This window comes from Prorops nasuta, unplaced genomic scaffold, assembly GCF_024137725.1.
Source record: "Prorops nasuta isolate Cenicafe-Biocafe unplaced genomic scaffold, Cenicafe_Pnas_1.2 PNAS00014, whole genome shotgun sequence".
NCBI lineage: Eukaryota > Metazoa > Arthropoda > Insecta > Hymenoptera > Bethylidae > Prorops > Prorops nasuta.
Window position 1 is genome coordinate 6,016,572 of NW_027116811.1, and position 26,816 is coordinate 6,043,387.

At 34.5% G+C, this 26,816-nt stretch overlaps 4 protein-coding genes and 3 long non-coding RNA genes across 13 annotated transcripts; 5 read left to right on the forward strand and 2 right to left on the reverse strand.

The window, feature by feature from the left end:
* Positions 1-262: 262 nt before the first annotated feature.
* Tmem131 (Transmembrane protein 131) lies at positions 263-8,158 on the forward strand. Of its 2 annotated transcripts, none has more exons than XM_066735855.1 (18): positions 263-451; positions 809-902; positions 972-1,055; positions 1,130-1,253; positions 1,332-1,568; positions 1,636-1,986; positions 2,046-2,154; positions 2,217-2,893; positions 2,965-3,153; positions 3,217-3,445; positions 3,526-3,907; positions 3,977-4,192; positions 4,259-4,398; positions 4,522-4,788; positions 4,856-6,828; positions 6,894-7,068; positions 7,192-7,373; positions 7,444-8,158. In XM_066735855.1, exons 1-18 carry the CDS (start codon positions 358-360, stop codon positions 7,531-7,533), a joined length of 5,613 nt encoding a protein of 1,870 aa, XP_066591952.1. In that variant the 5' UTR covers positions 263-357; the 3' UTR covers positions 7,534-8,158. The 2 variants fall into 2 exon arrangements, with proteins under 2 accessions (XP_066591952.1, XP_066591951.1); XM_066735854.1 differs by having other exon boundaries at positions 264-451; positions 6,894-7,134; positions 7,444-8,157.
* Positions 8,138-10,818, reverse strand: LOC136778747 (cilia- and flagella-associated protein 97-like). Of its 3 annotated transcripts, XM_066735861.1 has the most exons (4): positions 10,690-10,818; positions 8,968-10,627; positions 8,349-8,885; positions 8,138-8,268 (listed from the first exon to the last, which is right to left on the reverse strand). In XM_066735861.1, exons 2-4 carry the CDS (start codon positions 9,070-9,072, stop codon positions 8,194-8,196), a joined length of 717 nt encoding a protein of 238 aa, XP_066591958.1. In that variant the 5' UTR covers positions 9,073-10,627; positions 10,690-10,818; the 3' UTR covers positions 8,138-8,193. The 3 variants fall into 3 exon arrangements, with proteins under 3 accessions (XP_066591958.1, XP_066591957.1, XP_066591956.1); XM_066735860.1 differs by lacking the exons at positions 8,138-8,268; positions 8,349-8,885 and having other exon boundaries at positions 9,069-9,595; positions 9,672-10,627; XM_066735859.1 differs by lacking the exons at positions 8,138-8,268; positions 8,349-8,885 and having other exon boundaries at positions 9,069-10,627.
* Positions 10,819-12,238: 1,420 nt separating this feature from the next.
* On the forward strand, positions 12,239-13,418 carry LOC136778750 (uncharacterized). Its single transcript, XR_010823478.1, has 3 exons — positions 12,239-12,324; positions 12,549-12,620; positions 13,236-13,418. It is a non-coding gene; the product is annotated as an uncharacterized lncRNA (long non-coding RNA).
* A 146-nt stretch (positions 13,419-13,564) lies between these two features.
* LOC136778749 (uncharacterized) lies at positions 13,565-17,259 on the forward strand. 2 transcript variants are annotated; one of them, XR_010823476.1, is made up of 3 exons: positions 13,565-15,690; positions 15,775-17,040; positions 17,121-17,259. It is a non-coding gene; the product is annotated as an uncharacterized lncRNA (long non-coding RNA). The 2 variants fall into 2 exon arrangements; XR_010823475.1 differs by lacking the exon at positions 17,121-17,259 and having other exon boundaries at positions 15,775-16,816; positions 16,894-17,019.
* LOC136778746 (intraflagellar transport protein 70A-like) lies at positions 17,169-21,829 on the reverse strand. 3 transcript variants are annotated; one of them, XM_066735858.1, is made up of 12 exons: positions 21,437-21,829; positions 20,631-21,344; positions 20,490-20,555; positions 20,081-20,419; positions 19,859-19,994; positions 19,627-19,791; positions 19,272-19,540; positions 18,516-18,923; positions 18,059-18,443; positions 17,768-17,984; positions 17,386-17,599; positions 17,169-17,302 (listed from the first exon to the last, which is right to left on the reverse strand). In XM_066735858.1, exons 2-10 carry the CDS (start codon positions 20,694-20,696, stop codon positions 17,842-17,844), a joined length of 1,977 nt encoding a protein of 658 aa, XP_066591955.1. In that variant the 5' UTR covers positions 20,697-21,344; positions 21,437-21,829; the 3' UTR covers positions 17,169-17,302; positions 17,386-17,599; positions 17,768-17,841. The 3 variants fall into 3 exon arrangements, with proteins under 3 accessions (XP_066591955.1, XP_066591954.1, XP_066591953.1); XM_066735857.1 differs by having other exon boundaries at positions 17,386-17,651; XM_066735856.1 differs by having other exon boundaries at positions 17,386-17,984.
* A 596-nt stretch (positions 21,830-22,425) lies between these two features.
* LOC136778306 (uncharacterized) lies at positions 22,426-23,130 on the forward strand. Its single transcript, XR_010823392.1, has 3 exons — positions 22,426-22,540; positions 22,670-22,984; positions 23,114-23,130. It is a non-coding gene; the product is annotated as an uncharacterized lncRNA (long non-coding RNA).
* A 343-nt stretch (positions 23,131-23,473) lies between these two features.
* Positions 23,474-24,765, forward strand: IscU (Iron-sulfur cluster assembly enzyme). Its single transcript, XM_066735026.1, has 4 exons — positions 23,474-23,656; positions 23,974-24,198; positions 24,269-24,347; positions 24,422-24,765. The coding sequence occupies exons 1-4, from the start codon at positions 23,564-23,566 to the stop codon at positions 24,517-24,519; spliced, it is 495 nt and encodes a 164-aa protein (XP_066591123.1). The 5' UTR covers positions 23,474-23,563; the 3' UTR covers positions 24,520-24,765.
* The last annotated feature ends 2,051 nt before the right edge of the window (positions 24,766-26,816 follow it).

Genomic DNA, 26,816 nt, shown 5'->3' on the forward strand with positions numbered 1-26,816 from the left:
CTGCCATTAAAGAAAATCAGAGACGCGAGATCTTTCGTTCTTTGTAACCTAAAAAAAAAGAAAGGAATTAAATATAAAAAATGGAAACATGGTTTGGATGACGTAATTTATCAGTATCTTCTGTTTTTTTGTAAAAATTATATTTGGTTGATTTTATTTTGTTTTTGAATTTGATGATTTACCAGCTGTCGATTACGCCAAATTTTCGATGAGTTTAGGGGTTACTTCTCGGATAGTTTGGTTGGATATGAAGTTGGTCTATCTAGGGTATCTGTCATCTGTGGATGAAAATATGGCTAAAAGCGAATTTTCATTTCTACGCCTGATAAAATAGAGAACGTAACATTGAAAAATAACATGTTTGAGAGAAAATTGATGGGATGTCTGCTGGTTTTAACTCTACTGAATGTTACATCACAAATTCAGCCATCCTTGCATGGACAAAACAATGGTGAGAGATTTCTTCTCTATTGTCTTTAACATTCAACTGTTTCTCCTTTATCGAGATATACTTTATTCTTGAGAAAAAATCCCTCTTCTCTTTGACGCTTAAATATTCACTTATCGTCCTGTTGATTTTTATTGACAATTGCTCCATTCTTTTGCCGTAATATACGTTCAAATTGAAGTTGAAGGTCAAGCATGCATTTGCTATTTTTTATTTCAGGCACACGTAATAATGAATTCACGTTGTTATTGCCTTTGTTGATATATACTGTGTAAAAAATTCATTACATTATTAGACGAGAAATCACCAAGTTTTATCTCTTTACACTTCTTTCCTCTAATGAAGCATTGTTTTTTCCAGCTTTTGTGCAAGAGGAAAACAATGTTCACTATCTTTTGGATAATATACCAATTTCTGTCCATAAAGATTTTACTTCTACTGTAAGAAGGGCTGGGTAAGTATATCAACTAACTTTTCCTTTATTTTGTTTTGAATCAAGACATCTATGAGAAATATTTTTCAGTGATTCTGCGACAGATGAAGCCTCGATACAAAACAACTTATCTTTCATTCATATAGAGCCACAAATTTTAGATTTCAAGGAGAAGTAAATAGTTTTTTTTATTGTACTAATTAATTTTGTTATTCATTATTACTTATATATAATTTCCTTTTCTTCAGGGAGCTTGGCTTACCACATCAAAAAATGGTTACTCTGTTTAATAAAGATCACAATAGAACAATTCATCTTATTTCCATTTCTGGAAATACCCGTCATTTTCATTCATCATTCTTTCAAGACAAAGTGAGGGTTTAAAAAGTATGAATATAAGGGTATTATTGTACTAATAAATATTTTGATCCATTTCTTTTAATTTGCTAGGTGATTCCACCACTGGGAAACACAACATTTCAAGTAGTTTTTCTTGGTAGAGAAGAGGGAGAAGTTGATACTCATATATTTATTCACACCTCGGATGGAATACTCAAATATCAAGTAAAAGGTGTTAGCATCAGCAGTCCTTACAGATTGAGGCCTGTCGTTGGTGTCAAACTTCCCCTTAATGCATCCTTCACACCGCTTATATATATCCACAATCCTCACTCAGAAACCTTGCAGGTAATATTTTATTTTTTACTAATAAAATTTCTCTACAGTAAGAAGTTAATAACCACTTTTTTCTAAGGTAATAGAGGTATATAGTAGTGGTGGAGAATTTCAGCTAGAATTGCCATCAGGAGAAGCTGAAGGCCCTAAAGAATTATGGGAAATTCCACCGTATCAAACCAAGCCCATAATACGGCTTCATTTTAATGCATATACAGAAAAAAATCATACTGCATATATTCGTTTTAAAGTTAATAACAGTGCTGATAATCTTGTTGTGGCAGTGGAGGTAGAAGTTAAAAGTAAAGCTGGGCTTCATTGGGGTGGTAGCTCTGGAATAATTAATTTGGGAATGGGAGGCTCCCTACAGCCTCCTATTCATTATCCCATAGCTTTAAAAAATTCAGCAAGAAAACCAGTCAAAATTGTGGTATGTAATTATTCTAAGAAAATAAAATCATATGTTTATTAAAATATTTTTTGTTATAGAATATTATAAGCACACCTGTATCTAAAGCATTAAAACTTCATTTTGAACCTGCTGTCATACCTGGAGATACAAGTGTACCAGTTGCCATTGGGACTATGGTTTATGATTGTGAGTAATAATTTTTTTAATTATCCACTCAACTGATTTTTATATCTTAAATCTTTTTACAGGGAAAACTGGTTTGGAATTACAGCATTTTAAAGGAAAATTAATGATAAAAGCTGTTGGATCAGGGGGATCCAGCCAAAAATTAGCAATTCCATGGGTGGCTCAGGTTCTCCAAGGTGGATTGGAAGTTAACGCCTCTCTCACTCATTATTGTTCTCCTCAGTCCAATCAGTCGCGAAACTTCACTGTGGTTAATAAATTTAAAATACCATTAGCAATCACAAATGTCACTATGGCGTCCAATGTTAAGCAGCTTTTTTCTATTCGTAACTTTATACCAAGAGTTATAAAACCAGAACAGAAGATCAATATATTTTCTTTATTACGTACCAAAGATAAAAAAAATGAAAACATGAGAATGGAGTCATCCATCTTGATCCATTCTAATGTCTCGGTTACGGAAGTCCCATTACTAAGTTACGATGGAAAATTGAAGAAAATTATTCCTGGGGAAAAGGAAAGTGATAAAGGGACAATGAATTTTGGCACTGTTGGTAGTGGTACGGAAAACGAGGCAATTTTTGCCCTAGAGAACCAGAATCCTGTTAATATTGAGTTACACGGCTGGGGAGTCAATATGCCCGGTGCAGTCTTGGAATTAATGGGTTGTCAAATCGGTCCAGTAGATCTGTTCAGCAAAGAATTTCGAAATATTACTGCTTGTAGTCCTTCGGGAAATGTAAGCATGATTTGTTTATAATTTATGAAACTATTGTGTTATACAATAAATTAATATTATAATTTTTCCAGCAATACGTACGACCAAACTATTTAGCAATTTTTAAAATAAAAGTGAAAACACCCGCAGTAGTGGAAGATACGATAGTAGGAGATGTTTTTGTTCGAACTACTTACGAACGATTTATTTTACCAGTTTACATGCGAGTGGCACATGGAAAAATTTCTATGAAGAAACTTACGTTCACCGATTGCTTTCCTGTAAGTAGATACTGTTAAAAATATTTCAAGGTCAACAATTTGATAAAAACGACAAATTTGTAGGGATCAATATGTGTACAACAAGTTAAAGTGCACTCGACATTCTCCAGGCCTATGGAAGTGACAAATCTATCACCAATTACTAGAGACGACCGAATAAAATATATTCCTTTAGAAGAAGCTGCGATGCCAATGATTGCCAAAGGTGATAATCTGGTTGGTTCTATAAAGATCGACCCAGCAGTTACATGCAAGCAGCATTGCTACTTGGGACTGTCCTTGGAGACGAACGGTAAACTCAATTTTTTGTAGTCTTCTTCTATTTCTATTAAAAGTTTTACCAACTATTAATAGCCATATTCATTTGCCTAGCTGGTGCACAATGGTTGAACACATTATCTCTTCCCTCTCATACGCGAGACTTTGACTTGAATCTACTTAATACGCAATACGATCGATTTTTAAACACTACTGATGGGGGCTCTTGGGATAATGTCACTATGCAATTGGATACTACAGAGGTACGGGGCCACAAATTTCATTTGAGCATCAAACCTTCCTGGCCGAGTCTCCTGATCAATCCCGAAGGAACAAAGAATAATAGTGTTCTATTATTTCCATTAACCCAAGTTGGCAACACATCGTATAAAATGATAAAATTGCAAAATCCAAGCTTAAATCCAGTCATGGTTCAAGTGGTGTTAGATTGGAATTATCCACAAGGCGCTAGACTCTATCATTCTCTACCAGCAAAGTAATACTCTATTTTCTTAGTAAAAACTGTCCAAAGACAATAGAAATTTATAAAAATGCTATCCTTTAGTTTTAAGCCAACGTGTACTGAAACGTTTACCACTATACCGGAAGAATTTAAATTGGATGAAAATGCGAATGACCGAGAATGGCTTGAGAAACAATGGAATACGGTTCCTGCTCCATATACATTTTCTGCATACTTAAAACCACTAGAATCCAAGATCATTCGAGTATCCTACACGCCACTTTCAGCATCTCAGTCGTCAGCCCTTTTATACATAAGGTAAACGTGAAATGTTGTTATATATTTATTTATTTATTATTTTTAATCACGTGCTTTTATCTTCAGAAATAATATGACAGTTCTGGAAGCGGTACGTTTGGTCGGACGTGGAGCTCATGCACAATTTCGATTTGGAAATCGGAAGCCAGGATCCAATTCGCCATTACTTTTCGATTTGGCGGACAAACATTTGAAAGATTGTGAATGTATGTAGCTAGATCAAATCGAAGATTTAAACTTTTAATAGTTGAAGCTAGCAAAAGCTGATCATTTTTATTAGGTCGAGGCAATAGTTTTGCATTGATAATTTTATTCAGTTTTTTTTATAGATGAAAGATCAAGAAAAAATGCTATCCCGAGTCTAACCGTGAAGCGATCTTTCACTGCAAGAAATACAGGAGAATTGCCAATTGACGTTTATGGATTTTATATCAATGGTCTTCGATGCGAAGGCTATGGCTTCAGGGTATTAAATTGCGCTCCCTTCAAACTCCATCCCAATAGCACGAAGAAAGTTGAGATTGCTTTTACTCCGGACTTTACTCTGTCTCGGGTGGAACGTAAACTTTTGATATTAACTAGTCTGGGATCAAATGGTACGAAGCATTTTATATAATTTCACAATCCCTTAACACAAACCTATTGAATTATTTATTGCTATAGGTAAAGCCAACGAAAATGGAGTGATTGACTTGAATTTAATGGCAACTTTGCCTCCATATAGCTTAGAACTTTGCGGGGGAATCCTTGAAAGGCCATCTTGGGAGCGGATCATGTACTGGACTGCCGTGGGCCTGTCCATTGCATTGCTGATATGTATTTTAGCATTTTCATCCGTGGAAGCCGATCATATCTTGAGTGGGGCCTTGGATAATTTCTCCCGTGAAAATCCTGTACAGCCGCCTCTAGATTTTAGACTTCTTTCTCATGTTTCACAAGTATCCTCAACATCGAATCATACAAATTTATCGCATAAAGATAAAACTATCTGTGATGGAAAGGCAAAGGCTAGTAAGAAAGATGATTCTTGCTCCAATTGGTCACTGATGCACATCAGGGGCAAGAAAGACGGACAGAAGGGATTCAAAATCCCCGATTGGTCCGCGGAGGAGGAGCGACGATTTAAGCTAGACACAGTATCCAAAGATTTACTAATGTTTAGAAAGTGCGAGCAATCACGCTCTTCCTTAGAAACTATTAATACTAGCAATATTGTAAACAGAAACGATTTATCCAATTTTTGTAATGCTAGCATAAGTAATCTCAATAATTTCAAGAACAACAGCAATGCTATTAGCAGTCATGAAACTCTTGGTAACGTCAATAATTCCAAGCATGCTAGTAATTCTAATAATAACGGAGCTGTTGCAGGTTTAAAAACTCCTGGCAGTTCCAGTAGTGCCAATAACAGTACCAGCAGCAACAATAACAATACACTGAAAAATACTGTTAATAACGTTAATAGTATAAGCAACAACGCTGTGCTAAATTCCAAAAAGAAGGCTAATAAAAAACAGAATAATAATTCTCAGGAACAATACGAGAATAACTCCGGCAATGTTAATAATGCTAGTAACATTAGCAATGCTAGCATAGTCAAGTCGGAGTCCACATTCTCGAACGATGGCTGTGAACGTAAATCTTTGGAGGTGAATAAAACTAGTCCCACTGGTACAAGAAAAACTAAAGAGGTGGATAAGGATGAACCGAAACTGGTGGACCACGAAGTTCAGGTCGATCCTATCGAACTCTTGAATAAGCAAGAGTGTAAGAAAACAAAAGATTCCTTCAACGAGAATAAGAATTTAGTAAATTCTTACAAGAAGTTTGAGCCAGTTAATAACCAGAAGATCAATCAGTTGTCGGAGGAGGACACTTCTTCGTCAACTACGGATGGTTCGATTCAAGAGGACGGTGCTGCTCGTTGCAAGGTCTTTGAGGAAAATTACACGAAATCTGACAAGCACCAGCGAAAACCAGTTGGGAAAAAATCTGAGTATAAGGATAATTACGAAGGCGATTGCGACGACGACGATTACGACAAGGACAGACAAGACAATCCAAACAGATGGAAAACTAGTACGACTAGGTCTAATTCGAAGCACCATATTCATCATTCTCACACAGCTGAGTCTTCTTACAAATTGCCAAGGCAGAATAAGAATCTGCCCAGGAAGGATAAGGCGTCTCAGAAGAGAAAAGTGACTGAAAAAACATATACCAAAGGAAACGCTAGAGTGAATACACACAAGGAGGAAGTTGGACGTCCAGTACTTCCGAATTCTGTACTGCCTCCACCTCCGACTTGCTGGGGTGAGAACCGAGCCAAGTTTAGTGACGTGGTTGCACGGAATCAGGAGGCTACCCTGTCTAACAATCGCTCCAAACCGCACAGAAAACAGCCTTTCCACGATATATCTGCTTTCGATAACTTGGAACTGAAGGATTTGGAAGCAGTTCAAAAGAATCATCGCGATTCGTCCAAGGACTTTCATACTGATCTTCATCAGGCAGCCAGCTGTTTTAGTCCACCGGAAAAAGAAAATACTGTCGTCACCAATACGCATTTAGTGCAACAACAGACAAATTCTCAACAGTCTAACAGCTTCTTTATCAATTCATTTATTGAACTGCCAGTAAGTAATTTTACTATTTTGAATTGTACAGAGTTTCTTTAAGTCTAATCTCTCATTAATTTAAGGCTAACCGCGACTTACATTTTGGCTACCCTGGACACTTTGAGCGAGAATTGGTACCTTATGATGATTTGCCAGAGACCGATGAACCAATGGTTGAACTGGAGAGCCCGGAAAAGGATACCAGACCTACACTGTGGGATGCTAATCCTAGTATGATGAGCTTGTCAACGGATAATTGTAATTCTTATGAACTTAATTCGAGTAAATCTATTGGAAAAGCTACCCTGACAGAACCCCTTAGAGGTAGAAGTCGAGATAAATATTTTTCGTTTAAGAGATTAATCAAATGAATAATTGTAGATCATTGGGGAACGATAGATAACAACTGGGGACCTCTGTATACAAGAACAGCAGTTGGGGAGGAAAGGAGTGGTGTATGGGGTATAAATACTGGTGGAGTTTGGGCTGCTGCGCCTTGGGGTGAAACTGCACAGCTCTCAATATCTCAACATCCATCTTCACAGCGTGACAAAGATACGCAGGTATGTTTCTTCTTTTTAGTTTATTTCCTTCAATAGGAACTATTATTAATCATACATTTATTCTTTTTAGGAAAAATCTGGTTTCGATCCTTTCCGCTCTCTCACCACAATATGGACACCAGCTTCCTCAGATACTTGGAAAACAACTCGAGAGGACTGAAGCGATGGCGATCTGCGAAAAGTTCACTCTGTGATATGTTAATTTAATTTTTTTTTCCTCAACCTTCTCCGTTTTTTTTAAAGGAATTTAACGTCATTGCTACAAATAAGAATTTTGAACCGCAAAATTTCTCTGCAAACATTTTACAAAAAGAACAACACACGTTCGTTTAGTTTGCGTAATAGAAAATTCAGTTTCAGTATTTTTGTTTTAAGTTTATCTTTGGCATGAGACAAGATTAACCCTATTTTTAACTTATTAGGAAAAAATAAAAACTGATCATTGTTTTAATACATTCTAGTCTATGTGGAAAGCAGGATTTTCGGTTGGTTGTAATTTTACGGTGATTTTTTTCCTTTTTTTTATTAATAATTTTCTTCTCGTGTTTCTTGAATCGGTTTGCAGATGCAAAACAATACTCAAGATAATCTACATGCATACAATTTAAGTTACTTGGCACGAAAGAGCACTGTGATTTTTTATAGCCTTGACCTACAGAAATTTCGGCAGCGAAATTATCAAGGAAGCTTTACATTAAAATTTCTTAATGTAAAGCAAGCAACATAAAACTCTGTACCTTTTCTTCAAGACTGGTAATTGTTGTGTTTCAATTAATAAAGAAAACATAATATGAAAAAGAATTACATTTATTACAAATAATTATTGCCTAAATCCTTGTGTACTGTTAGGTCTCAGTACTGAAGACTTTGCATTTTGTATCCTTTGAAGGAGATACTGAAAAAATCGTTACTCTTTTATCTAAACTGACTAAAAACGTTAATATATAAAGAATACTTTTTATTATATTTCAATACCATGTTATCCTCTGATATTTTCCTCTGCTGCCTTTCCCTATTTATAGCCGAGCTACTGACTCTGTTAAGAGTAACGTTAGCTCTATGAACTTTATCAGCAGATTTTTGTTGAGCCATAATTTTAGCTAGTAAAATGTGGTTTTCACGTTGAATTCTTCTATACTCCGAATCTGTAAAACTCATATTCTTTCTTTTAGGTTTGTTTATATTTTGAGGTGATTTTTTGTTCAATTTAATTTTTTCATTTTCTATTCTCAATGAACAAGGGCTGCTCATCAGTGAGCTTTCTTCAATTTGCTCTTCAATCCTTAACGTATCTGGTTCAATTTTTTCTATAACAGTTTTACTTTTCTTTATAATTTCTATTTTTTCATCAGTCTCGTCGCTAAAGTAATTTCTTAAGCCTTGTAGAGTTCCATTAGTAAAGTCAGATTTCCCATCATCTCCCCTTCCCCCTTCATCCTCACCATTAGATTCTTCATCCTCGGAATAAAAATCCGGAGTGTAATCAGAGCTATCATCTTGTATATCACTGACCTAGTAAAACACTAGATTATTTTACGAAGAATCGAAATACTAATCCTATAGCGCAGTGGACTTTCATATTTGTCAAACATACCTTAGGAATGGATTTTTTCTTTCGTAAATGATTTCGCGAGGTTACTACCTCATCATCTTCACTCGAATCGTCGTCAGACATCAATGTAGTAATCACGGTTGTCATATTTACTTTAAAAATTAGTCAGTTATAAAAATAAATATTGCATAAGAAAATTTCACGTGAGGGACGCTTGCAAATGCCACAAATTGAAATGGATCACTATTTTGTTGACAAGCGATGTTGCCCCTGGCAACATTTCTAGGAAGCGGGACCAGTGACGTCACGCTGTCTTGAAAAATAAGATATCAAAGTAAACAAAAAACAAAGTGAGTTTATACGATTAAGCAAGGTTTTCCATTTTGGTTAAATTCGCAAATTCGCTACTATTTCTTCTTATGAATTTTAGCATTGGTGTCAAGGACCTTATGTAGGTGTTTAATCTTTGGTTTAAGGTTTTATGGCTGTTACCAATAAACAGTTCCACGTGTCAATACACTAAACGAGTTATGTTAACTCGAACAAAATTCTCGCTTTACTTATAATTGCTTTCTCATCGAAACTTGAACATAACCTCTCGAATGATCCAAAACATGTTCTACGCAATATTAATTTGGCTTTGGAGATTGGGAAGCACATCGACAGTAACCTTGCTTGAAACGGTCAATCGGACTGTGACTAATTCTTAAATAAGGACAATCGCAATGGCAACATATTAATTTTACTTGGCGAGAACTCTCCGGGTATTTTTCCATGTGCTTCACCACACTCTCCGGTTCTCCTTGTCTCAAGTTACTAACTCGAGGCACGCTTTTTGCCTTGGCGTAGAAAGATTCAGATCTCTTATTTATTCGTCTCTTAACTTTTTTCCTCCACCAGCCAATCTTCTGCAACAGCAAATTCTTTTCTCTCCAGTCACAAAAACAAGATCGAAATTTTCCCACGCTAGTTTCCGTTATTTTACTGCTAACTTTTGTCACTGGCGGGATTTTAGGACTCTCCAATTCGTTCTTTTTCTTACATTTACGATCGTCGGGACACTTACAAGATTTGGAACATTTATTGGTCGATTTTTGGAGAGTTACAGTGGAAGTTTTCTCGTTAGGCACTTGCACCGTTTTCGAGGATAGAGAAATAGGGGTCGATTCATCCTGGAATTTCTTTTTAAGTTTTATACGGCAATGATTGGCTGTGTTTATTCCATTACACATTTTCCAGGGGTCGGGAATTCCTTGGACGAATGGTAAACCCAGTTTGTTCCATAATTCATTGGTGATGGTGAGTCTCCAGCAGTGGGGCACGCAATTCCTTTGTAATAGTACGCAATCCTTCTCGTTACAGAATCCTTGTAGGATCATACATTCGTTCCAAGGATCGGGAATTCCACGACGATTCAGAGATTGGTATTTGCAGCAAGAACTATTAGTTATCTCAGATTTTTCTGGTGACTCTGTTACAACGGTTGGCAGAGTCTGCAACAATTTAGGGTGTAAAAATGGTCCATGAACTACTTCTCGAATTTTTAGTAATTCTCCTTGACCTATTTCACTGAGGGAAGCCCATCTGAGAGACCATTCAGGTTTGTTTCTACCAGGATAGCTCAACACATCTTTCGAAATCATTCTATAAGTGTTGTAACTATTTTTTGATTTCCTCTTTGTTTGCTTTGAATTCTTGATCACTAACATTGATAAAGATTAAGTTATTTTTACCGGGTAAGTATTATTAGTCGAGATACCTTACTTTTGTGTGTTTGAGGTTATTTTGTAAATCTTTAGGTTATTTTCTGTATTTTTGAATTTGTTTTTAGTTATTCTAAAAAAAACCGTTATTTGCATAGGGCCAATACAATGCATTCTTATGAAGATATCGAAATGAGAGAATATGTTGGGTGCAGAAATCTTGCGTCAGACGAGGGGAAGTAGGAATCAGAGGGGCGAAGGGATTTCTAGGGAGTTTATCCGTAGCTGTCAAATGGCGCGATTAACGGGATCCCTCACGCGTGCTTTACCGACAGTACAAGTCAATAAACAATTAAGTTAATATAATTCAAATGCGAAGCAAATTGAACAATCGGGCATTTGTAGGATAATGTGCCAGTCCTAACGAGTCAAACGAACTTAAAAACACTCAAATTAGTTGAAAAATAACGCTGTACCATTGTGCCGCGTTCTTGAAGAGAGGTTACTTTTGGTTATTTCCACTTCAAGAACGCGGGACAGTGGTACAGCGTTATTCTTCATCCGATTTGAGTTTTTTAAAGCTTGATTGACTCGTTAGAATTGGCACTTTGTCATAAAGAAGCCCGTTTTTGCTCGCTATTTTGTTATTAAATGTCGAATAAACTCAAAAATCTTGCAAAATTCGTAAAATGAACACTTAAACGAATAGAGACTTGAAACTTGGTATACGTTAACTTCCTAGCTTAAACAACTAAAATCTGCAAAAATTTTCGAATCGTGTTTTAAATGTACAGAGCAATTACTCCCACAGAGTTCTTCTACCAGAGAGTAGTTGGAACGTCTTCTAAATAATATGGAAAATACTGGAAAAGAAGAATAAGAACTTTCCTGCTGGTGTTCCAAATAAAAAAAAAATCAAGAAAGTATCATGGTGCTACAAAATTGCTCTAGTGTTAATATCTTAGTGATTGTATATTAGTTCACACAGTGCTGAGCAATGCTTATAGACTAATAATCTATATGCTTGATCAATTTCAAGGCGGACTATAATTATATTGAGTATTTTACTTGGCTCAAATTAGCACTATTTTAACTAAAACTCTTATTTATTGGAATAACGTTATATCACAGTAGATGAATATTTGCTGTGTAATTTTATGTTTTTATTTTTGGATCCTTATTCTTTTTTAATATTTTCATGTAATATAACTCACTTTTAATTAATTTAGAAAGAAATCTTTTGCAAAAACTTATATAATATTCGCTCTGTGCATACCTGCACAGTAATACCGAGGTAAGAATGTGCATTAGTGCATATACATGAATATTATAAGCATTATCAATGGATAAATTTTATCATTTTTGACAGAAACTTTCATATACGTATACATTCACATATTTCCTCTTCAATATCACTGTGTAAGTGTACATGGACCAAAATAAGGATTTACTATTAATAAATACTTCTTTATCATGTAAATGAAAACTAAAATCTCTTATCAGTTATCAAGCTATCTTATTTCGTAGAGACATTACTATCTAATCAGAAAGATATAATGTTGATAATGAAAAGAAGAGACATATAAATTGATTGCTTTGGCATAATTTTGATGCTGTTCTTGAATCCTCCAAGTTTTATTAGTCATGGCAATTACAGCAGTTTGTTGCTTCTTAGCTTTAGTGGTAGTTTCACAAGGTATGTGTAAAGTAATTAAATTAAAGAAAAAAATATAACATTATTTTTAAATTTTTCCAAACGTTTCTATAGTATATCAAGAGGACTTTATAGATTATCTCTCCAAGTAATAACGTAATATATACGTGAGAGAGATACCGAGTATATTTTTTCGCAGAAATAATTTTTAAAATCGTTCGAAACTTTGTCGAATATTTATAATTTAATTTGTCATTTATTTCCAGCCCTTCCTCACAGTATTGAACCTAGAATCATCGGTGGAGAATTCGCTAACTAAGGAGAATTTCCATTTTCAGGTACTTATCACTACTTTCACTCTTTAAGACCCAGATTACTTTCATTTGTAACTTCCTAGTAAAATTTGGTATTCCTACGTTTTTTGGGTCGCTAATTAAGAAATTGAAATAAAAGGGATGTTAATAATGACGAATCTAACATAGCCATCCCTATAAAAAGTGTTGAAATTGTAGTCATATAAGCATGCACTTTTGTAGCTTAAAGATTCTAAATTAAAAAAAAAGTATTGAAATTTTAAGCGTAAAATGTCAAGTATGTCTTCATGGTCGCTAATTACAAATTTAGCATCAATAGTTTTATAAATTTAAATAGTAATTTAATTTAAAAATATATACCATTCTTGTAAATTTTTTATATTTTTACAAAAATTTAAGCTACAAAATAATATTAAAAAAGATGTATGTTAATTCATATTATACGAAGATTATCTAATTAAATTCTCATGATGTTTTTCAATAGTGCTTTCCGAATAATTAATTTTTATGAAAGAAAGAAATCTTGTTTAAAATTTATTTTTTTTAAATAAATTGCATGTATTTTAAACTGTGGGGTTGAAAGGGTTAACAGTGATAAATAATTTTAAAGAAAGTTACAAATATTCATGTTACATGCAGGTGTCACTTCGAAGTAGGATTTGGCAATATCATTTCTGCGGAGGCGTAATTATAAATGAACGTTACGTGCTTACCGCAGCCAGTTGCATTCATGATAAACTGGCCAAAGATATCATAATAGTTCCAGGAGTTATTGATAAGAATTCATTGATATATACAATTCGGACTGCAAAAATGAATATTTATGATAAATTTAATTCTTCAATACCTTGGGAGTATACAATATTGCTGTTTTAAAAGTAACCAATTGTTTCAAATTATTATTTTTCATATAGTAGAAGAAATCTTTTTTTATTTTATTATAAGAAAAAACATATGGCTTTAACAGGTAACCTCACCATTTAATGAAGTATCAACAATTAGTGAGGCTATTGTACCTTCAATATAAAATGACGTTAAGTATGCTGGAACAGCAGTCGTCTCTGGTTGGGGATCAACTGTGAATAATGTTAAATCTTTTAAAGCCTTTTTTCAAAATGGCACTTGGTAATTGGGTTGCCCAGACGACTCTGAGAAAGCTAGACGTGGCACTTGAGTGTTTAATTTATCCAACGATAATTTTAAAGTATCAAAATAATTAGTTTTCATTTTTTTTAAATTTAGGATGGAGAACCAACAACAAATTTGCTCAAGCGTACCAAAGTTTCTATAAATACCCAGATAGCCTTATCCGATTGTGCAAAAGTAAACGAAATTCTGCTACAAAATCCAGTCAACAAAATGACACCATATTGGAAACAGAACCTGACTTGTCAGTTTCTGCTAACAGATTAACAACAATATGATATCGCTTTATGCGACAGAACCTACAGTACATTTGTAGCAGAAACGCAAGTGAACCTGCAGCAGATTTACAGCAGGAACACAGTAGACTTTGCGGCAGAGCCTGCAGCAGATTTGCAGCAGAAACACAGCAGACTCTGCGTACTTGATTTAAATGTCTTACGCCGTATGACGCATGCGCAGAACGATAAACATGATGCCGTCTTTTAGAACAACGTTAAAGCCACTAGGTGGTACACCGTTTAAAATTGTATTAATTATAATATCTGAAAATTTTTAAACATATAATGGTAAATATCCAGAAGAAATAACGTTTAATTGCCGTTGAGGGAACAACGTATTTACCCATAACCAATTCGAAACGGTTGAATACAAGGCATCTTTCTAACATTTTTTAAACGTACGTTGTATTCTCCAAGAGAAATAACGTTTAACTTCCGTTGTTGAAGCAATGTTTTTCTCCACAACTAATATGAAACGGTAGGATTGATGGGATCTTTCTAATGTATTTTAAATATTGATTTTTTCTATAGATGCAACGATTAAATGATGTTAGCACAACGTTTTCTTCGTGAACTGAAATTATGTCAAGGAAACAGTTCAAATATTGTTTTTAGTAATATTTATTCAAATGATTAAAAAATATTTAACAACAAAGATTTTTAGGATTTAATTCGAAATAAAAAATAATGTAAGGTGATTTTCAATAACAGTTGCATATTCATCAAAATTGTAACGATCTATTATATGCTAACGTAGCTTAGTGGTTAAGGTGCGCGCCATGTTAGAAATTCTTTCAGCTATTTTACGATTTGTAGCCAATTCCAGGAGAAAGGAGACTCGAAGGATCGTCCGCTCTGCTTCTAGGATGCAGATTATTATAGTGTGTAAGATTCGATGATTGATAGAAATCAATATAAAGACAATTAATTCATATAGATTACGTGTAGGAGGAAAAACCTGCTGCACGCAGGTTCGCGTCCAGCCATCTCCTAATATTTTTTCTTTTTTTTTTTTAGTAAAAATTGATTGTATAATGGTAACTTATAATATTTTGTGATTTTAATGCAAATTGAAGTGTTAAATTATTCACGCGATTCAATTTATTCATCCTAAAATTTTTTCAAGCGGACAGAAACGTTAAATTAACCGTTGTGTAAACGTTAAATCAACCGTTGATAGAAACGTGGATTTTGGCGACATAGGGCACGTTGTTTCAGCTATAGATAACGCGTTAAGAAATTACGTTGATTCAACATTTTTGGTTTTATTGGGTAACATTTTAAAGAGCGTACATAGAGTAACAAATCCTGCTTTGTTTTTGTTTTTAATCTGCCTTCAGAGACTGTACTGCAGACTCTGTCGCAAATCTGCTATAAATCTGCGCTCGGGTTATGTGTACAGATTGCGTTTTGTTTTTGGCGTCATTCTGCTAGAAGGCTAGTATGTGCCGGTTCTGACGGCAAATACCAAGTCAAATGTTTCTATAGTTGATAGCAATCTGACAACAAAATTTGAGCATTTCTGTTAGCAATCTGCTGCCAATCTGCACACAAAATGTTATCTGGGTAGCTATCCTTTTTGCAAACAAATGTATAAAAGATTAGGGAAAGAGATCGATGAGTCTCAGCTTTGTAGTTACAACCCTTTTTATCATGTATGACCTTGCCTTGTAAGTTAAAATACTTTTTATTTTTATCATTTCTTTTTATATTCGTTGACATGAATTTAATCTATTTTTTAATATATTTAATAGGGAGACGAAGGTGGTCCCTTGGCTGTTGGAAAAAAAGTCATTGGTATTGTAAACTGGAATGCACTTTGTGGTTCTGTTGAGTTTCCAGCTCTGTACACTCGTGTATCGTATTATGCTGATTGGATCCAAAGTGTCATTAATTGAACTTATTCTGTTAAATTATGGATCAATTGTTAGAGATCGGGGATATGTCGGTGCGAACAATCGGGATCTCTCAGGCTGTCTCGCTTCCGCAAACTCTTCGTCTCTTTCCTCTCCTACTTTCACTCACCGCCACTAGGTGGCAATGGCCATGGCGAGTTTTCTCGCTCGCATGATTTAGTTCAGAATCTATTTAAGTATCAACTGGCCTGGCAAGTGGCACTTGCGTCGTGCGCGGCTCGTTACAGTTGGTCTAGAATTTTTGACTTTGTAAAACTTTGTTAAATTAAATCTTATATCTCACAGAGAACTTCACCTAATCAATGGATCATATCAATATTAAATGAGAAATAAATATACGTTAACGTCCTAAGGTCCAGCATTTTTGTTTTTAATCGCTTCATCTTATATTTATAATAATAATTTTCTCGCTGATAAATGCAATTTTTTAACGTTGATTTTTATCAAACGCCCCGTTTATAACATCATTTAACTAGTAATCTAAATCAAAGTCATAGGTATGATTTTTCTTTAGAAATATACAAGAACAAAGACTAAATATACTACAGAGTATAGAGATTAAACGTAAGAAAATATTATCTTATTAATTATAAACAAAAAACATTTCATTTACTTTCACAGAACTTTTCTAAATTAACTTTCATTTTCAATGCGCAGATCGTTTTGTTATCAGTTATATAATATTTAATTAAACGATTTGCTGCTTCGTTAAACAAAAATTCAATTTTCAAACATGGAATAAAAAAGTTTCACGCTTAATTGGGGCAGTCATTTTGTAACACTACGAATAGGAAATAAATTAAAAATATTGCTGTGTGTGCATTACTTGATGAGTATCACCAATATTAATAACTATTATGAACCGAGACCACAACGAGAGGTACTCACCACAGCAACATCCCATGCAGGTGCTCAAATCAAACATCACTCTAACTGCATCACACCTTTGTTCTTCAGGAAAGATGTGCACAGCTCCTATATATTATATCCTCATAGAGACCAAATTCTAGAATTGTCAAATGGGCCTTGATACTTCCAAGTGTGAAAAGGGCAGCAGCTTAGTACTCGATGTGCTTGAAAGCTTCGTAAGCAGTGATCCTAATCGTAAGATCGATTGCACGACCATTACTCGTACAAGACATTCCTTTACTGTAATCTGACTTAGTATGTTGTTGTTTGAATAGTCCTTCCTGAGCAGTCAGCGCGAAGACTTTGTTATTGACGAATCCTCCCTCTGTCCAACTTCTGCCCATTTCTGCCTCAACGCTATCCAACCAACTCGAGTGGATCCTCCCACCTGGTGTGGCGGTGGCTTCAAGTATGATGAAGTTGCAAACTTTCCACACTGGACCAACTTGTGAGCAGCCTATAAGTCAATCATGCCAGCACCAATTATAACTACCGTTGGTTCCTGCTAACTGGCGTCAATCATACGCGTCTCAACCTTACATTTTCTTCCTTGATAGGTTTGCACGCATCTTCCTATACATCGTCGTTCGTTTCGATAGTCTACTTGGTTCACAGATACTTTACGTAATCGAACATGCTGATAATTACGGCGATTAAGTATTTTCTTCAGCATTACAATAATGGTTCCGGATCCACTTGTTTCAGAATCGAGAGTTCCAAGAACTTTCCATAATCAGGCACACCTTCGATCTTGCTAGGAATAACACTGCTTCTTATATTCCCAAAATCATAGTAGCCTAGATAAGCTTAATCAAGAACGATTGAAATGAAAAGCATATAATAAAGTAATTTCCAACCTTGTATAACTTATTTATTAAATGCTATTTGTTAAAATAATAGAAAAATTATTCCTTATAATTACTCATTTTATTGAAATTTATAAAGTTGACCATCATTAACCAACCATCCAGTGACATAAATACTCATTCTTCTTATTTAGCTCATTTGTAATTTTAAAAACAATGCTTTTAAATAACGTGCTTCATATATAACTGTTTGTTTCCCTTGTGGAACGATTGGCAAAACATCCTGCAGATCGTAGGGCAAATCTATCACTGTCACGATTTCCCTGCCATACACTGAAAAAAAGTATACAGCTATAGAAATAGCAATTGCAAAAATTATAAAATTATAGAATATTATTGATACCAACTTTCGCAGTGCTCTAAAAACTGTATACATTCCTGTAAAGTTGAATCCTTCAACACGATCAGCTGCTTGGACGACTGTTCTACCAAGGACAGAAAACACCTTTTAGCATAGAACCATGTATCGGTTCCTAATTTTTTGCTATAAGGTTCCAAGCTCTTCATCACCCTGGATATACCAAACTCGTAATTTCCTTTCGAACAGTAGAGGGTCCCTATAACCAGATTTACAATACAGAGATGAAACGATTTTTTCTCTTGGTCCTTCAACGTCATCGATTCCTCCTCCTTTTCAATTTTCTTCATCAACTCTTCAGCCTCTGTTGTTTTATTCGTCATTATATAACTGACGCACAGATTTGCCAGGACAATCGCGCTTACTTCCAGGATCTATTACAAAATAGTCGTTTAATTTTACAATAAAATGTGAGTGATAAAAGTTCATCTTCTAAAATTCCATACATTGTCATACTTTTTCCTGACTATAGGCTCGTAAAAGCCAGTGGCCTCTTTAAACTTATTTTCTTGCATAAAAAGCGTGTGAGCTACATTTAATTTCCATGTGTCATGCTCGTTGCAAAATTCCACGCTTTTACGAAAGATTTTCTCAACTTGCGCGTAATTTCCAAGGTCCCAGTAAATCTTTGCCTGTGCCATTAAAACTGGAATGTACCTGTCCAAAGCATCCTCATAGTCTTCCACGGATTTCTTCACTGTATTATCATCGTGGTTCAAGCGAGCTTCCTGAACCTGCTTGGTCGCTTTACGAAGGGCTTCCGTGTGTTTCGTCGCGAGGTCATCAAATTTCCGATAAGCCTCCTCTGGTGATGTTTGCTGGGTTATCAGTGCATCCAGAAAATCATACAAATACTAAAAAAAACACTTTTTATCATTAAATCAAAACCACTCTTATGATTATATTATAGTGTAAATAGACTCATCTTAAATACAAACTGAAAGAAAGAGATTAATAATAATTTTACAATATTTCTTATTCAGTATATTTGTAAATTTTAAATTGATTAGGAAATGCGAGATTTTCATTTTTAGACATATAGGAATCAATTTATGTAATATGAAATGACATTTAACAAAATTCAGTTATTTAGCATGTTGATCACTTGATAGCTTCTCGATTATTAGTCAATTCATTTATCTAAACTATAACGCTAAATGCAAATTTCATTCGATTAACAGCTCAATATTTTTCATACTTACTGGTGTTAAATATTTATAAGTTAAATGCACATTTTCAGCTAATAAATCTGCTGCTAAATCAAAATATTGATATTTACAGTACAGCAGCAGTAAATTAGCAAAAGTTTCTGGTGGAAATGGATTTTGTTGCAAGAGAAACTGTAGTTTTTCAAAACCATCATTAGGCTTGGTATCCATATTTATCAATGCTTGATTGTGTAAAGTAACAGCGTCCAATTCTTCCTCAGAACGCGGTGGCATATCTGTCAAGGCTTCTTTAGCTGCTTCAACTAAAAATCAAACAATGTAAGGTATGAAACAAATTTGTAAAATATTTCATCTAGTTTCCATATAATCATTCCACAATCTTACTAACAATTTTGCTGCTGGTATTCTATCGCAGCTTTCAGATTAAAAGCTTCGGTGAGAGCAGTTTCGTGCAAAGTCAATGTATTTCCCACGCTCCGAACTTCTATACCATCGGTGGTCATACCAACGCTTAATTCTGGATGTTCCCGTATTCCTTGTTCAATAATATCGGCTATGGCAAAAATAAAAAATATATTAAACTTCGTACGCATCTAAATAATTTAATTAATTTTCCTCACCTATGTGTTTCAAAGAAGCTAGAAAGTCCCTCAATTTGAAATAGCAAAGAGCTATATTGTAGGACAAATGGGGCTTAAATCCTATGATTTGTAAAGCATTTGAAAACTTTTTTAAAGCTTGCTCATATTGCTCCTCCTGAAATGATAGTTACAAGATTACTCAATGTTTAAAATTCATATTTTCTTTTTATAATCATGACAGAAGAATTTTGGTGTACAAACTTTGTATAAAATACATCCTAAATTAATCTCAGTATCAGTATCATCTATTGGACATTGATCTATGAGAGATTTTGCGGCGACTATATCTTCTTGACCGTATCTGATTGCAGCTTGTAGTTTCTTCACCTTAAATTCCAAAGCTGCTTGGTCGATAATATTCGATGAAATGGTCCATGCTTCCTGATACATACACGCTTGATGCATGGACTGAGCGTGATAAAGTTTGTAAACATTATCATCTGAACAAATCTGACTCAATTTTTCGTAACATTCCGCTGATCCCACAAAATCTTGCGTATAAAAGTAGCAATAGGCGAGTAATGATAAACAAGGCCTAGACTGTTATTTGGATAATTAATATTTAAATATGATTGTATAATTCACTAAACAAAAATTCAATAATACTTACGTCGGGATAATTGGTTAAAAGGTATTGTAAAATTTTTATCGTTTCCACATATCGTTGCTCTTTAACCTAAAAATCATTAATGTTATTTTTATCTTGAATACAAAAATATATTTCTTTTAATTTAAGTAAAATATGAAGTACCATGGTATACAAGGTTTTAGTATATTCACCATCCTTTATTTGAATGTTTTGTATAAAAATACTCATTGCAACTATTATAAGATACAAGTTACTCTACATATGTTTTTTACAAATAAATCACACTGTGTTCATCACATTGGATTCAGAAATGTTTTGTTTTTATGTGAGTCGCGTTGCCATGGTTACAGCCAGAGAACACATGTTCGTATGAAGTTTTTCGTTCTTTATGTAGTATGCGTGTAGCAAATACAATGACAGTGAAGTGTCAATGTGTAACTGTATGCATATAAATAAATTGGTACCCCTAAACTGCGAAAATTGATCGATAGTTTGTGCTGAAGTATGCAAATACACCAAAACACATTCTAATCTCACTGTCATTTTGTTGGTATGCACGGTCCCTATTGCAGTCCTCGTCGTCATGTTTGATTGCACTGTGTTTACTAAGCAGTTCAGCAAATTAAACAACCATGATGCGTTTTTTGCTCAGCACTTACAAAGCGCCAGGTTTCTTGAATGCTGAAGCTTATCAACACAGCAGTAGTTCTCTCTCTCTCTCTCTCTCTCCTTCTCACTTTCAGCATATTTATTCCTTTTTACGAATTTACAGATTCCAAAACAAAGCTATGATACTCCAAGGGGTAGAAGAAAAAAAACTGGGTTCTTCAACTAAACAACGGGTATCGGTTTACAAAATAGAAGGCAGCATCTTTCCTAAAGTCATAAAAGGTCATTCTCTGATGTCAGACGATTAGGAATCGTCGTAACTTGGTTCAAAATTTTTAGAAATGATGTACGGTACTTACAGTCATTCAAAATTGAACTCTGACGTCATAGATATGGGATATGACATGGTATTGAGTTGTAAAAGAATAAATAGTTTCTGTGCTGTCCGTGAAGTTATTAACGGGAATCCGTATTGGGATTTGACACGTGGGCGAAGTCTATATATATAAATAAATAAAAAAACGAATATGGCGCATTAAAGCCTAAGTGTCTAAATGTCTATTGAAATTACAGGAGGGTTATAATGATTTCGATGGAAAATATCTGTACAAACTTTTCTCCCAAATTCAAAAGTTTTAAGGTTTTCAATAATAAATTGCAATTTATTGAAAAATATCCATAAGAATCAATGTAAAACCCGGGCTTCCTCTGCTTTCATTTTTTACCGCTTGGAGCGCTTCAACTATGTCAGATCCCAATACCGACATTACAGGGCGAAAACTATTTCGCATACAGCGTCGTCATTTGTTGACGGATTGTAAAGTTATTACAGGTTTTTGGAAATGCCAGAAGCTTATCTACTAAGTTACGTTTGGAAAATTAACAAAAAATGAAAAAAAAATTTTTGTTTAAATAAATATATTAACATTATTGAGAAACAACAATTAAATCGCAAAATTCCCCAACGTACTTTACTAGATAATGTTCATACGTTTCCAAAAAGTCCACATAAATGCAAATCCGTCAAGAAATGACGATGCTGCATGCGAAATAAATAATGGAAGAATTTCGTGTTCGGGAAGTCGCCAACACGAAATTCTTCCATTATTTATTTCGCATGCAGCATCGTCATTTCTTGACGGATTTGCATTTATGTGGACTTTTTGGAAACGTATGAACATTATCTAGTAAAGTACGTTGGGGAATTTTGCGATTTAATTGTTGTTTCTCAATAATGTTAATATATTTATTTAAACAAACATTTTTTTTCATTTTTTGTTAATTTTCCAAACGTAACTTAGTAGATAAGCTTCTGGCATTTCCAAAAACCTGTAATAACTTTACAATCCGTCAACAAATGACGACGCTGCATGCAAAATAGTTTTCGCCCTGTAATGTCGGTATACGGATTCCCGTTAAAACTTATCAGAAACACCTATAGGTGGTATTACAAGTGATGTTTGGTTAGTGTACTTGAACTGTTTTATTACGATTTCGAAGTTTTGATAAATACTCGAGAGGCAAAACAAGTGAAAATAACATTTTTTGCCAATTAATTAGCTCCGACAATGTACTAGCTTATCAACTTACAGAAATCTAAATGATGAGAATGTAGTGAATTGGATCTCCTACCTTTTGTGCATCAAATTAAGGAGAAGAAATGAGGGAAAAAACGCAGTTTTTGAAGATTCTTAAATCGGGCCACTTAGGACCTAGGTATAGGTGCCGGTTTGTGCTAAAAAAATCATTCACGATGATACTCCAACCACTCTATGATACTATTGTTACTACTCAATTCAAATTTTTTTAAACTTCGTTTCACATTGTTTAAACTGCATAGCTAATGGTTACAAGAAGACTATCGTCCAATGCATCCAGTCACCGCTCAGTTTTAACTGAAACTAAGGGTGAGTCCGACCAAAACCTGTAAGGTAAAATTTTACCATGTAGGATTGCCAATTTTTCGAAAATACGTATGCTGATTGGCTAATTTACAGCAAATTGGCAATCCTACATTGTAAAATTTTACTTTACAGGATTTGGTCGGACTCACCCTAAGCCACACACAACTAAAATCAGAACTATGTGTATACATATGTGCATTTGCGTATATCTATATGTAACATCCTCATTCAAATTTTTCTATTATTGTGATCTGATTTTTGGCATCACTGGAAAATGAAAATCAGAACTATCAGAAGCATAATTATAAGGGGGTACTACTCACTATATATAGAATTCGCACATGTAAAAGATGCACGATTAGAGCATACCATTCTTGATTTTGCTGCAGTTCGAAACATACAAGTTTGAATTGAAAATGGCAACATGACGACAAAGAAAATTATAGATTTTCATGTTGGTATTGGAACAGTCGGTAAGGTAGAAATATGTTTTGGTAATTGGGCAAAACAGTGCGGAAACTAACCCTGTAGAATCGTTGAAGGAAGTTTCTTTGGATTAACGACAGCTTAAATAAAGATATAATGTCTCTTTATCGTGCTTTGCAGGCCGCAAAGCTCACCGAAAGATCTAAACTACGTTTTAGCAGCGTGCCATCGTTGTCCTATCATCCTAATGTAAATATTTACTTTTGTTTTTCACTCCTTATTCATGACACTCGGCTTTTTCCAACCGGTCATTATGGTACCTTTCAAAAATACCTTTTCATATGTTTTAACAGGGTAGAAACAGAGTTTTTATCATTTTTTACATTAATTCCTTAATGACAATAACTATTACACGATAAGAAGAGTATTTAAAGATCATACACATATCTATCAGTATTGCACATTATTGCATAAAATTGTCATTCCTCTTCAGAAAACTGTAGTGCTCTATTTATGTTATCCAAGTTAAAAGTTGAATTCAATATTTTAATAAAAACATTTTCAAGGTTCTGGATCATTACGAGAATCCTAGAAATGTTGGCTCATTAGATAAAAATGACATGCAAGTAGGGACTGGTCTTGTGGGAGCACCTGCTTGTGGAGATGTCATGAAACTACAAATAAAGGTTGATGAAAATGGTGTGATTAAGGATGCAAAATTTAAAACGTTTGGTTGCGGATCTGCTATAGCATCTAGCTCGTTAGCAACTGAGTGGGTCAAAGGAAAAACGGTAACCAATAATATTTTTACTATAAAAATCTTTTAGAAAGAATTTATTATAATAAAATATTATTTTGCAGGTCGATGAAGCTCTTAAACTTAAGAACACAGATATAGCAAAAGAGTTGTCTCTCCCACCAGTCAAGCTGCACTGCTCTAGTAAGTGAACAAGATAACATGAATTTAATTCATACTGTCGTAAAGAGAAATTAAAAACTTAATTTGATCCACAGTGTTAGCTGAGGATGCGATCAAAGCAGCATTGTCCGACTATCGGATTAAACAACAACAGTCTCAAAATCAGAGCAACAAGGATAGTGATAAAAATTAGATTAACAATGACATAAACTTTTCAATCACTTGCTATTATTAAACAATAGTAGCAAATTACCACTGGAAAAGTTTTCCTATTTCAGCATATATTTTACTAATATTTTGTAAATAGATTGGACGTTAAGAAGTAAAATTTTAGAAGCTGTTATTTTATTTAGCTTTAAAAGAATCAACTGTTGAAGAAAAATTTGATTTAAATGTAACATATTGAAAAAGAAAAAATATGAGAAGGTAGAAAAAATTACTAGCATTCTTGTAAGCACAAGATCCATGCCTATTTCTTCTTACAGATTATTTATGTGTATATTTTGAACTTTTTCACGTAAAAGGATTGATCTATGGAATAGTGAAATATGTGAAAGCAGATTAATCCAGAATAAACTTGATATTCTGTATCATGCAGTGTACACACTAGTCTGTATACCGACGAGAATTTACACCCCGTAGAGGCAAACTAAAAACAATTAAACGCTTGTTTCTATTCGAAAACATTCCTATTGCTTCAGACGGGTCAGACGCCACGTTGCATCATCGTCATCAACGACCGCCTGACGCAACGTTATCGATCGCTGATGATTCTGGTGTGAAAGCACGATATGAATAAACAGCTAAAATCGTAAAGTAGAAGAGTCGAAAAATCCAAGCTTCTTCACAAATCAAGTCCCACATCTCTCTCGTGTTGTTTGTGTACAAGATACTAGTCTGCAAATGATGATTCATATCTCGTCCTGATTGATTACGACGATATCTAACTAAGATACTTAACATACAAAAGTCACTCTTCATTGAAGGAGTATGATAATGAAAATATTTGATTAATTATCAGATTGGCGTAAGGTCGTGACGATGTAATTGGCCTAAAAAGCGATCGGTTAAATTGGGCGGATCAGGCAATGGATGATGCTTAAAATTATAGACTGGAAAGAATGAATGGAGAGAGAGATGGGCAATGACAGAGTTCATTGCTTTAGATTGGAATCGTAACCATCAATTGAGTCCTAATAAAAGCGAGTTGGAATTAATACCGCTGTCCACTTTAGGTTGACAATTGTGAGTTTCTCGTTCATCAAGCGACCAATTAAACCTTCCTATGTACTCATTGTAATACTCTGGAGAGCTTCAATGAAAATGTTATTTCAGTCGAGCTATTTTCATATTCAGCTTATAAGTACCATGTAAATCATTTATGATATTTTTCAAACGACCTTACATCACTACAAATGAATTATTTCGATGTTCGTCTAAATTTTGTAATGTTTCAAGCGATGATGAGATGAAAATGATTGATTGTGCCAGCAGCCAGACACCAATGCTAATCTTATCATGGTGATTCTTTTGTTTAGCTCATGGAAGGAAATATTAGCTCCATGTGCGAGCCTTTTATTTAAGCCTGTTTATTGCTACAGAAGAAAATAAATAATAATCCCAGGAGGGCTTTGACCATTGCGTGCATTAATAAAAGCGTCATCCGTATTTGAATTCCATGCATACCGCAAATGACTGGGCTTTTATTATATAACGGATGCGGTTTCCGCTTAATCGTGTTTATCTTGAAATGTTCTTCAACAAGGAAAATCTACTAGAATCTCTCATCGATTCCCCCACTCTTTTCCACTCGTACGAGATTTTTATAGCAATTTTGGCATAAGAGTTTTCGACAGTAAACATATTTATTCTATCCAAACGACCCGGGGAATGCGTGCTTGATCGAGTGGATAATTCCAATTGATATATCTATGTATGTAATCTGAGTACATGCCCCGTTTTAAAGTGATAAATAGTGTAAACATTAGCCAGTTCTTCATCGATACCAAAAAAATAAAATAATATTTTTATGTGATCGATTAAATATACTCCGTATGTACGTAACACTTGCGAGTCTTTGCACCATTTTGCAACAATAATATTCTTTGAAAAATGTACGGCATGGGAGTCATTCCCCCAAGGACGAGATTAGAAAAAAAAGTTCAGGAAGAAATGACTTGTGAGTCATGGTCGAAGTATTTTTGTTAGGAAAAGAAACATGAATGATCCTAAGCATGGCATTTTGTTTCAATTTATACGCGTTTCGTGGAAAATAAGCAATTGAAAAGTCGCCGAAATTTCAAGTATACATAGGCTTCCTCTTCGAGTGACCGTTATCAATAGATTTCTAGTCATAATAATCACGCTCGTCGCCTGCGTATCTGATGTGTTCACGGTTGAAATTCGTAGGATTGGTCGATAATAAATTTCGCCTGTCGTGTGAGAGAGCGAAACGACAAATTTTCCACTGTTCTTTGTCCAACTACTGAT